Source organism: Anabrus simplex, chromosome 4, assembly GCF_040414725.1.
Source record: "Anabrus simplex isolate iqAnaSimp1 chromosome 4, ASM4041472v1, whole genome shotgun sequence".
NCBI lineage: Eukaryota > Metazoa > Arthropoda > Insecta > Orthoptera > Tettigoniidae > Anabrus > Anabrus simplex.
In genome coordinates this window covers 33,206,256-33,219,184 of record NC_090268.1, presented here as the reverse complement: position 1 = coordinate 33,219,184, position 12,929 = coordinate 33,206,256, and the positions used below count along the sequence as shown (strand labels likewise).

Genomic DNA, 12,929 nt, shown 5'->3' with positions numbered 1-12,929 from the left:
CACTCGTAGCTGCCGTCAGCAAACACTGAATGATGCAAACGACCTGGTCACACGCATACCAATGCACACAAACACACACAACTTTCAATACACACACATACAGAAAATATGAAATTACAACAATACACAACTGTTGATAAGCAATATTGGGCGTGGTCACCTACTGGATGGGCGACCACGCACCCACACACAACTGTTCATAACCAAACAACTGGTAATACATACACACAATCATGCACACCTGACTTACAATCACTACAGGCCGACAGAGGAGCTCGAAAGAGACACCGGTATCGGTAAGTCACAAACCACCTATCCGTTCCATCCGTTTAGAAAGTAAATAATAATAATGTTATTTGCTTTACGTCCCACCAACTACTTTTACGGTTTCGGACACGCCGAGGTGTCGGAATTTTGTCCCAAAGGAGTTCTTCTACGTGCCAGTGAATCTACCGACACGAGGCGGACCCCTTCAAATACCACCCGACGGAGCCAGGCTCGAACCTACCAAATTTGGGATCAGAAGGCGAGCACCTCAACCGTCTTAGGCACTCATTGTCAGCGCGGCTTTAGAAAGTGATGTCCCATGTCTCCCTCCATCAAGGTGCTGCATGTTAACTTTTGCTTAGGACAAGATCAACCAGATTTATCATGCAACTTGTTTAGTGATGAGGCAACATTTTACAGATCATGGCCAAGTAAATATCGGAAACATGCACTCTTGGTTCATAAACAAACTCCCTTGGCTTCGTTAGGTGGAACACCTGATTCTCAAAAGCATCTGAACCTCCTAACAAACCAACTTCCACAAATCACTCCAGACTAGGAGGAGCAAGTAGTATCAGCATGATGGTTGTCCACGCACAGTGCACATTATACAGTAAGTAGCCTATATGAAAATAAGGGTGAATATTTGTAATCGCTAACATTTTGTCCTATAGAATGAGAATAGACCTTCAGATTCAATTACTGCTGGATCTAATGTGCACGCAAACTCTTACCGAATAAATTAAGTAGCGTCTTCGGTTGAACTCTATTCGTTTCACTAGAAATACAATAGAATTTAAAATATAACATCCGTACAGGACTGTCTTTTCTAAGATAATTTTCCATCAGATAAAATGGGTCCGTCTCTGTGGTGCAGTGGTTAGTGTGATTAGCTGCCCGGGTTGCATTCCCGGCTATACCACGAAATTTGAAAAGTGGTACGAGAGCTGGAGCGGGGTGCACTCACCCTCGGGAGGTCAACTGAGTAGAGGTGGGTTCGATTCCCATCTTAGCCATCCTGGAAGTGGTTTTCCGTGCTTTCCCACTTCTCCTCCAGGTAAATTCCGGGATGGTACCTAGCTTAAGACCATGGCCACTTCTTTGCCTCTTCCTTGCCCATCCCTTCCAATCTCCCCCGCCCCCCCCCCCAAGTACAGGGCCCCTGTTCAGCACAGCAGGCAAGGGCGCCTGGGCGAGGTACTGGTCCTTCTTCCCAGCTGTATCCCCGACCCCACGCTCCAGTACACTGCCCATGAGACGGTAGAGATGGGATCTCTCGCTGAGTCCGAGGAAAAAAATCAAACGTATTTAAAAAAAGAAGATAGAAAGAAAGAAAGAAAGAAAGAAAGAAAGAAAGAAAGAAAGAAAGAAAGAAAGAAAGAAAGATAAAATGGAACTTCACATATTGCCTTCAGTTTTTTGTAGATAATTCTAAATGAAATCTTGCGGCTTGCCTTCAAGAGACTTATTTCCTAGCTATAAATATCATTTTTATTTATCCAAGGGGACACTTATCTCCGCGAATGATGTTCGGAGATAGGTGACCATAATATTTAACCATCCTCCATCTTGTCCAACTCGTTGACTGAATGGTCAGCGTACTGGCCTTGGGTTCACAGGGTCTCGGGTTCGATTCCCGGCCGGGTCGGCGAATTTAACCTTCATTGGTTAATTCCAATGGCCCCAGAGCTGGAGGTCTGTGCTGTCCCCAGCATTCCTGCAACTCACACACCATACATAACACGCATAACACAATAACACGCAGTTACCTACACATGGCAGATGCCTCCCACCCTCCATCTTGAACCCCCACTTAACGAGAACGTGCAGATTTTCTAGTTTGGCGTTGGGTGTTATAGCCGAGTGGCATAGTGGCTAGCTGCTCACGAAGGTAGTCGCAGCTCGAATCCCCGCCAATGGACGTGACAATTTAAAAATGAAAAGCACGTCTCGGTGGCAAATATTAAATGTAAAATTAGGGACACATGCCTGTGGTAACAATATCTACAGTTACGCGAAACTAAAAGCTTACTTTGTTTTTCTCATGTTGGGCGTGCTGGGTAGACCTTTTTAACCTCCAACATCACTAGCAAAGTTGTGGACGCTCTCAGAACAGTGATTGTAATAATGGAGAAGATGTAAAAATAAGAGTACAAACACAGAAAAACTTACCGTGATAAGTCTGTGTCCCGTCAAATTCTTTCTACTGGAAACACTGAAGCTAACATCTGCAGATCGATCACATTGGTTCGCAAGTGTGGCTGCCAGACAGACGGACAGCAAAAATGGATGCAGTAACGTCATTCTCACTACCCTGCGATAAAAGCAATGACATAGTATTACAACCTTTGTCTGAGATAAAGCTACAGGTATTAATTATGTTAGAAATGCGTCTACCATTCTTTTTTATAAACAAGTTGTTTTAGGTCACACTGACACAGATAGGTCTTATGGCGACGATAGGATAGGAAAGGGCTAGGAGTGGGAAGGAAGCAGCTGTGGCCCTAATTAAGTTACAGTCCGAGTATTTGCCTGGTATGAAAATGGAAAACCATGGAAAACCATCTTTAGGGCTGGCGACAGAGGGTTTCGAACCCACAATCTCCAGAATACTGGATACTGGCAGCACTTAAGTGACTGCAGCTATTGAGCTCGGTACCATTCAGTTAACTAGGGCTACGCCTTTTTAGAATTCCCTAAACCAAGAAGGGACTGGAAGAGGTATAGACGATTTCATTGTTGAAGTTAGGTGCATGTCAGGTAAGACACTTCCATATACTTCGTTCTGACGAGGAAAGAGTATCCATCATTATCATCATCATCATCATTATCATCATCACTGGCACGACAGCCCTCTGTGGGCCTTGGCCTTCTGAAGAAGATTCCCCCATTCTTTCTGGTTAAGTGCAGATCTCCTCCAATTCTTGATTTCAATTAGGCTATCTTTACATACTCTCTCAACCCCTTCTTCCGCCCTTAGCTTTAGTCTTCCAAATTTCCTTGTTCCTTCTGGCATTGCATTAAATATCTTCTTTATCATTCTGCCATTAGCACGTAGTACTATAAGCTTCTGTTCTTTACGCAATTCACAATGTTTGGTTCGTTATATAAATTATACAATCATCATTCTATCCTCTTCTCCAGACACCGTTTTCCTCCACTGGCCCAAAAATTTGCCTCAAAATCTTTCTTTCAAATATACCAAGCTGTCTTTCATCAGATTTTGAGAGTGTCTAGGTCTCAGCACCATGCGGAATATAGGCTTTAATAAAGCTTTATACATTAGGACTTCAGTTTCCCTGAACAACAGCTTAGATTTCAGATAGCACCATGATAGCACTTGTTAGCAGACAGTATAAGTTTCTGGATTTAAGAACTAACATTGTTCTTGGAATTAACTTATGATCCAAGGTAAGTAAAGCTACGCACAACATCTAAATTTTACGACTTATCCACTGAACAAGAATGCTGTATGATGGACTGGACTCAGGCGAGCGACTGTGTAGTGTAGTGGATGGGAGAATACGGAGAAGTGTGTTCGAAATAATTCAAAAAGAAAACAAGGGAATGAATGAAAACCTACAACCTGTTTTATAGTCAGTGACCGGGTCAGGGATGGAATGAATGAGACTCCATCTTGCGGCGAGGATGTGAATTATGCCAGCTGCCCAGGCCTGACACACTCCTCTGGGGCAATGATGAATGACTGACAGATGGAATGAAATGATAGTGGAGAGTGTTACTGGAATGAAAGATGACAGGGAAAACCGGAGTACCCGGAGAAAAACCTGTCCCGCCTCCCCTTTTTCCAGTACAAATCTCACATGGAGTGACCGGGATTTGAACCACGGAACCGAGCGGTGAGAGGCCGATGCGCTGCTACCTGAGCGACGGATGCTCTCAAACAAGGGAATGATTCCAGCATATTGCGTTATAGAATCACTCAAAAATAGAATGAGGGTATGGAATTTTATAAGTAATATATGAAAATCGACACCCTGTTTCCAGTCCTTCACCGGTCAGGAATGGAATGAGTGAAGCCCCCATCTAGCGGCGAGGATAGGAATTGTGACGGGTGCCAATGCCTGTCGCACTCCTCTGGGGCAGTGATTAATGAATGACAGATGAAATGAAATGATATTGGAGTCATTGGACAGTGTTGCTGGAATGAAATATGACTGGGAAAACCGGAGTACCCGGAGAAAAATCTGACTCGCCTCCGCTTTGTCCAACACAAATCTCACATGGAGTGACCGGGTTTTGAGCCACGGAAGCCAGCTGTGAGAGGCCGGCGCGCTGCCACCTGTGTCACGGAGGCAACGTTCACGTCTGGTAAATCTTAAGTTTTTGAGATATAAGTATGCTCATAAATAGAATTCATCCCCGTTTTTATTTCTTCTCACCCCTCCTCCACCTTAAATGGATTTTCCGAAAACAAAATATTTTTTACAGGAGATTCCAAATACCAATTTTCACGTCTGTAACATCATCAGGTTTTCTAGATATAAGTTTCCTCATAAAATGAATTCAATATTTTTCACTCCCCCCCCCCCCCCCCCAACCGCCGTTAAGTGGATTTTCCAAAAACAAATAATAAGTGTTTCTTTATTTTAAAAGGTGATTCCAAACATAAATTTTCACGTCTGTAACATGTTATGTTTTTGAGATGTACTATAGATATACTCACTTTAAAACTTCACTCCCCTTTTTCACTTTTTTCAGCTCCCTTAAGCACATTTTCCGAAAACAAAAATATATATATGGCTCTCTTGATTTTCAAAGGAAATTCAAATACCAGTTTTTACGTCTGTAAACTGGCAAGTTTTTGAGATACAGATAGACTCATTTTAACATTTAACCCCCCTTTTTACCCCCTTAGCGACGGAATATCCCAAAATCATCCCTTAAAAGCACCTACTCCGGAATATAAATGAATCCCCAAAGTTTCTCTTCTTCATGTCCAGTAGTTTTGGCTCGGCGATGGTGAGTCAGTCACTCAGGACATATTATTTTACGTATATAGACTACTAGTTGATGTACCCGTGCTTCGCTACGAACTTCTACATTGTATACAGAATTCTAGGTTAGGTATTGTACACGTTGTGAGCAAGATTGTCTTAAATTGTATAGCTCTTAACGTTACCCTAGAAACGCGATGGGGAATTCACCAAACAACTTTTCTCATTTGAAGACTGGTTTAGGGAATTATCATTGTAACGGTAGGCCTGCTTGCCTACCATCAGTCACAATCCAAACCCCATGGCACTACAGCTCTTGGCTTTCTATACCGGGGCCCCTATCTCACCGTCAGATAGCTCCTCACTTCTGATCACGTAGGCGGAGTGGACCCAAACCAGCCCTCCGGTATACGTAAAAATCTCTGACCTGGAAGGGAATCGAACCCGGGGCCTCCGGGTAAGAGGCAGGCACGTTACCCCTACGTCACGGGGCCGGCATCAGTCACAATCAGGTTAGGAAGTTTTCATTATAATGGCAGACACTCACTCTCCACTTGCCTTTTTACATCCTCAGAAAGACTGTCTTGGTGGTTTTTCCCATCTGAAATGAACATAGGTTATTACAATGGCGTCTTTTGGAATAGCGCGATTAAAAGCAATGCTTTCATATGAAATACTCGATCAAATGAAAAACCACGCATTTTCCCACTTTTAACGAACAGTACTATGCTGCCGATCTAACAGTCCAAAGTTCCAGCCAAAGCCGCAGACAGCCGTGATCGGTGAACATGTTTCGTCTTTTTTCGGTGGGGGGGGAGCGGGGTTCAAATAGTGGAGAGTCCCTGGGCAAAAACGATGTGCCCTTTTACTAATCTGTTTCCTAGGAGTACCCGATGAGTCGCAAAATCTCAATTCACTACACTGTCGGCGGAATAATCTATCTGACTTGGAGGCAATTTTTCCTCCAAGCCAGAGCAGAAACCCCCTCTTCACTGCTAATTTGGAATAAAATGAATGTGGAATTTAATAATAGTGAAGAGGAAGAAGTTTTTCTTAATAAACGACTCTTTTCAGGGTTAAATTTTGAGTTATTTAGTAAATTGTGATGCTATCATTTGGAATAGGCCTAAATTGTAATTCTAGACCAGGTCATACCTACTACTACCAAGCCTCTGCCTTAGATGTGCCATCGCCCTCTGCTATGACTGCGCTAATACGCCTTCCCAATACAGCAATATGAGCGATATGGGCCTAGTTCCCATTTCTACCACCGAGCGCTGCTTCCCTGGCATTAAAACACGATTGTTCATTACAGCACACGTTAAGTGTTTAGTATATTTCTGTTCAAATATATAGCCAATCACTCAAAAAACATGTATGAATCACACCTTACACCTTAATAAAGAAATTCAGAGAAGAACGTACCCCTCCGCAGCGGAAAAGCTGTACAAAATAATGTTAACGGTTGGTAGTAAATACTGTAGAGAATTATATTCACACAATTTTCTGTTGAAGTGTTTCGCGTTCTCGCGTTCAAATCTTTCAAAGATCTCTGTTATTTATGTGGCTATGTTATTTAAGAATACAGGAATAGCACGCTCGCAAATAACTTCGCTTCCGGGCGAGTTGGCCGAGCTGTTAGGAACGCACAGCTGCGAGCTCGCATCCGGGAGAAAGTGGGTTCGAACCCCACTGTCGGCAGTCCTCAAGATGGTTTTCCGTGGTTTCCGATTGTAACACCAGGCAAATGCTGGGGCTGTACCTTAATTAAGGGCACGGCCGCTTCCTTCCCATTCCTAGGCCTTTCCTGTCCCATCGTTGCCATAAGACCTATCTGCGTTGGTGCGACGTAAAGCAACTAGCAAAATGAAAAATAACTTCACTCAATAACTATGAATGTCCGATTTCAGAACAACTGAAGTGAGGAAAATCACGCAACACAGGCACTAAATAGTCACACTCATAGATGCAAGAGGATTTTTATGCACAAATGGTTGTGCTTTCAATACAAAATCATGAATAACTTTCAAAATCCACAGTGGCAAATCAGATGGGCACTGCAGCCTGCTGTTTTAATCTCTTTTATAAATCAAGTCCATTAGCACTGTTGAGCACCTTGGTCTTGTCAAAAGCATCAAGCATCTTGTCCGGCTGCAATGTTGCTACATTTGTGCTACGGACACGTATGTCGAATCAATTTTTTATCGATAACTTGTATTTGACAGTGGTACCTGCATTAAAAATCGTGAATATATGTATACGAATGGTCTTTTAAATATTATAAGGCTGTTATTACTTCAGTCGCGAAAATATCTTTCGGGCGCAGCACATTCATTTTCTTAAACTTAGGCGGCTCGATGTTTTTGCATGTAAGAAAAATGAACCTGTTTCACAGTTTAATTTGATTGCATCTGATACAGTTTCTTGATAAAATCACCATTTATATCCTGAGAAACATCAAACATAGGCATTTTTTGTGTGGGGGGATTTCTTACTTTTCAGCATGTGCCATTTGTCAAAACCAAGAGGCATTTCACTATCAACAGGATAACAGATCTTCGGTTGAATGTGTTTTGAAGAAGACATTCTTCTTATCCTGCTAACATTAGTCTTACGATTGTCACTCACAATGCGCAACACGAAAAAAACTCAAGCTTCGAATTCCTTTATTGTTTTGAGTGTTAATATATAGCTCTGTACCTAAAAGCCTCCTAAACAAGAAAAATGCTGCTGTAACCTTTATTTTGTAGTCACAGCAAAAATTATAAAACAGAAAAGGTTATTGACTAGGGTAATTCGATTTCTACTTTCGCTTGCACGACAATCATCTTGAGTAGTATTTATTCGCTCAACATGGAATGAAGCGTCTTGCTGTTGAAAGAAGGTGTCGAGTTTCTTGTCATATAACAACTGCTGTTCGATGGACTACCAACAAACACAATCTCTCTGCTTCATTTAGGCGCTGACTTTCTGCTAAGAGGCGCTCCTTTACTGAGAGTGTTATTCCAGTCTCGCAGTTTATATCTCCTACGTAGCATGAAAGTGTGGATTTATTCGGTGTGCCAAACATATCGTTTCGATGATCTTGAATTGAAATTCGACGAGAAATTCTGTTTTGAAGTAACATTTAGCCATTGATGACGTTATTCACTGAAAGTAAATTCATGAAACCAAATCCCACTTGCCGATCTACTTTTCATCTTACATTAAGGCACACAGTAATGTAGTAAATAATATTATGAACATAAACATTAAAACGGTTCACGACCAAAGAAACAAGCCAAATAAGGAAAACACTGGCTCAAATTACACCAGCACTATTAGCAATGATCACTGAGTGTGTCTCGTCAAGCAGACTAATGCCAGCTTCTCAGCGCTCCTAGCGCCTGAACTTGTAACTACGCCGTGTTCGCTCGTTTACATGTGTGACTGGGCGAATGAGAAGGCGTATTAGCGCAGTCATAGTAGAGGGCGATGGATGTGCACACTGCTCATTCAAAACAGCGCGTCAGAGTAGGGATCGAATAGCTCGAATACTATGATGAACCAGTCTGTTACGTACCAGCAGTACCAGAAAATGTATAAACCAGAGGAATGAAATGCTAAAGAAGAAAGTTTTCTAACTCCCTAGCCATTTCCAGCCAATATTCAGTCACGCTATTAAACTAGGTACGCAGCAGTAATCCCATCTATCGGAATTGAGTGGCAGCATAACAGACAAAGAACATCACAACAAACAATGATCAATGTAATGTTACTGTTGCTCAATGTTATGCGCTTTCGATGTTGTAGACCTTCACATTTAGTTTTCTTCCGACTCTGAAATACCACTCTTGTCATAGTCGGTACGGTAAAACTGAATAAAACATAAATGATCGGAAATTGTGTTATCTATAAATTTTATTTTGTAGTACGTTTCGATAGGACCAATAACATAGGTATTGTATTTATCAATTAAATTTTAGGCGCCTTCCCCTAAACTACAATTTTATCCAGGGTGAATAAAATTGTTTATAGCTTAGACTATAGTTTCTTATTCCCCGACTCTATATACTGATTTTCATTAAATTCTGTTAACCCATTTTCTCCTGGCTCGACGTTGATGTGGACCAAATACAGTAGAGACAATACGTGACACTCTGCGAGATATCGAGGGACAGCGATTAGAGCTCTGTCTAGTGGAGTGACCTGGGAGTTACTGATTCTGTCATAAGAGCATGTGTACTTGTTTGTGAAGTTTTTGGCGTTATTTATGCTTTTGCATTAAGTTGACATAAGTAAATAGTAGTGTGTGTCATTCCTTTATATCTCCTCTCGATATGAGTGGAAAGATATATGGTGTGTTTGGCTGGTGGTGGTGGTGATTATTGTTTTAAGAGGAAGTACAACTAGGCAACCATCCTCTATATAACACTAATCAGAGGGCAAAAGGGAAGGGATCCGACACTTCGAAAAATGAAGATATCGGTCAAAGAAAGACAAGGGCCACGAAGGGCGTGAAAATGAAAGACTCCCTAGCCCTCGCAAACCTAATAGCGTCGGGGTCGGAAAAGAACAAGAGTTGACCAAGGGAGGTCGGATAGGATAGATGAAAGTGAGGAGCCTGGCACCAGTAAGTGGAAACAATGCCAGGACTCAGCTAAGGGCCCCGTGGTCGCCAACCCACGCTCCAAAGTTCAGAGCCCCTGGGGCCCTTTTAGTCGCCTCTTACGACAGGCAGAGGATACCGTGGGTGTCATTCTACTGCCCCCACCCACAGGGGGATGTGTTTGGCTGCAATGACTATGAAGTGCAGATGGATTGGCGGTCTTTCTTCCGTTTCCCTCGTGACAATAAAATGTAAGTAAATATTGTGTTTGAATAGATATTCTTCCAGTTACAAAGAGATTTGTATAGTACTTCCAACATTTCTGACCTGCGCGATCCTTATTTTAACTGGTTTAAAATACAATCTTATTTTATTGTACAGTGCAGCAGTTAACCTTCAATACCGATGTGTTGTTGTAAGTGTGATCTGTGGGTTTTGATTTAATTCAAGAAAATGCATATGCATATGTGTGTGGCTGGTTGTGTTCCAAGTTACCCCATTTGGAATGCCATAATGCGTTGTCAAGCACTGAAGGAAATATGGGTGATTTAAGAAATGTACATATTTTGTTGAAGTAATATGATGATGCAAATATGCTTTACCCTAATGTAATGGCAAGTATTGCTTATAGGGAAATTTTGAATGTTCTTGAGGGTAAATTTATAGAGTTTCTTTCTGTTAGTAGGCTTCAAGTTAAAATGAAAATTGTCCAGCTCTTAAATATGAATTCAATGAATCATGAGTGTAAGGAATGTGCCGATATTTTTATTGACAAGTGTCTTAATGTGATGACACAATGCTTTGAAATGAGAAAAAGACAAATCTAGCCATGAAATTTCAGGTAGGAATACTAAAGCTACAAAAGTAATGCATAAATGAAAGATCAAGCCCTTTCACAGCAGTCCATTTCACATCTTGGTTATATGTCTAATTTCAGTCTTTAAATAATAACCTGTCAAATAAATTTACTGCTTTAGCAACTTTGAAGTCAATATCTTAGTAACACTTTCTTTCTAGAAGTAATTTATTTATCCATTTCCGTACGTGCATTTCGATTTATATTTGAATTTAGCGCTAATTTTCAGGTCTCGCCACTAGGAGCGCCACTTGCGAATTGTCTCCCATTTTAACAAGGCTAAATCCGGAAGTGTCGCGTATTGTCTCTACTGTATTTGTATGGACTTAGCAACAAAAGTACAAATTCATGAATATGTGTGTTATTATTATCGGTATGGTAAAATGTATAAGACATAAATGATCGGAAATTTAATTCTCTATAACTTATGTAGTGTTTATCGATAGGACCACTAATAATAAAAATATTTGAGAATTAAATTTTAGGCCTTCCCCTAAACTACCATTTCATTCTTCTTCTTCTTAATCTGTTTACCCTTCAGGGTCGGTTTTTCCCTCGAACACAGCGAGGGATCCCACCTCTACCGCCTCAAAGGCAGTGTCCTGGAGCTTCAGACTCTGGATCGGGAGATACAACTGGGGAGAAAGACCAGCACCTCGCCCAGGTGGCCTCACCTGCTATGCTGAAGAGGGGAAGAGGGATGGGAAGATTGGAAGGGATAGACAAGGAAGTGGGAAGGAAGCGTCGTGGCCTTAAGTTAGGTACCATTCCCCCATTTGCCTGGAGGAGGAGTGGGAACCACGGAAAACCACTTCCAGGATGGCTGAAGTGGGAATCGAACCCACCTCTACTCAGTTGACCTCCCGAGGTTAAGTGGACCCCGTTCCAGCCCTCGTACCACTTTTCAAATTTCGTGGCAGAGCCCCGAATCGAACCCGCACCCTATCAAGAACATGACCCTTACTAACTTAAGAATACCTTCCTGGAAATTTAGTCGTTATTTATTTTAAAATAAATAAATAAATAAATAAATAAATAAATAAATAAATAAATAAACATGGCATACACAAACTACATTGAAATCCTGACCATTGAACTCCAGAACAATAGCTGTCTACAAACTACCATATGACATATTGATTCTTATTCATTCGTCTTTATAGACATGCAGTCCGTAAGTCTCTGTGAAATAACTAAGCGCATCCAAACTCCTTTACAGAAGTGTTTGAAACTTCCGCTATGGCCTTATTTGGCTCCACATTTATTACCGTGGCACACCGAGCGAGTTGGCCGTGCGGTTAGGGGCGCGCAGCTGAGAGCTTGCATCCGGGAGATAGTGGGTTCGAGCCCCAATGTCGGCAGCCCTGGAGAACGTTTTCCGTGGTTTTCCATTTTCACACCAGAAAAATGCTGGGACTGTACCTTAATTAAGGCCACGGCTAATTCCTACCCAGTCCTAGCCCTTTCTTATCCCATTGTCGCCATAAAACCTACGTGCAAAGCAAACTGCAGAATATTATCGTTACATCACTAAACACTCAGTCTTATCATCGCTGCCTTAGTCTTCCTCTACTTGTCTTACCCTTAATGGCAGTACATTTCAAGCGTATAAAATATGTTTATGTCTTAATAAATTAAAATAACACATATGAATACATAAATGTAATAAAATCTCTCTTCCATATGGGAATATAGTATTTGGATGTCTACGCACTTTTTATCTTCGTTCCTTCAGGTGTAGTTAAGCTGAACAAATCTTATATAAAGAATGACGTAGATGGAGTTGTTCTTGATGTTGCATACCGTCTTTACCAGGCATTGTCTATATATACAGGATAAGCGAGCCAAAAGGATCCCCGCGGACTCTAAAGCCGCTGGCATAGCTTCACGCTTATCACACGCATATTGCGATGGATTGAACTTCGACCTTCTATTGGCTTTACTCCAAGGTTTAGTTCTGTTAAGCCTTGATGATCTAGTCAGTTTTACTAACAGGAGAAGAAGTCCTTCCATCCTCATGTGTAGGTTTTAATTGAGGACCGTATTTTGCAAAACTCAACAACAACAAAAAGTAAACTTTTTAGGAAACAAATTATACTGATTATCTTCCGAAAAATTATATAAAAACTGAAAATTCACTTGTAATAGAGCATTAAGACAAAAGTTAATACTATAACGCACTTCTCAAAATAATTATTAACAACAGTAGAAAATAGGGTTGAAAATTGTGGATTTTCTACAAAATTCAACATCTATAGGA

At 41.4% G+C, this 12,929-nt stretch overlaps 1 protein-coding gene across 1 annotated transcript in view; it reads right to left on the bottom strand.

The window, feature by feature from the left end:
* Positions 1–12,498, bottom strand: part of LOC136872372 (hemolymph lipopolysaccharide-binding protein) — a 40,240-nt gene extending 27,742 nt beyond the window's left edge. The window contains exons 1-2 of the mRNA XM_067146183.2: positions 12,384–12,498; positions 2,440–2,581 (exon numbers count right to left, since the gene is read on the bottom strand). Of these exons, the coding sequence (XP_067002284.2) occupies positions 2,440–2,571 (132 nt within the window). The 5' untranslated portion in view covers positions 2,572–2,581; positions 12,384–12,498. The remainder of the gene's footprint in view (positions 1–2,439; positions 2,582–12,383) is intronic.
* Positions 12,499–12,929: the final 431 nt, after the last annotated feature.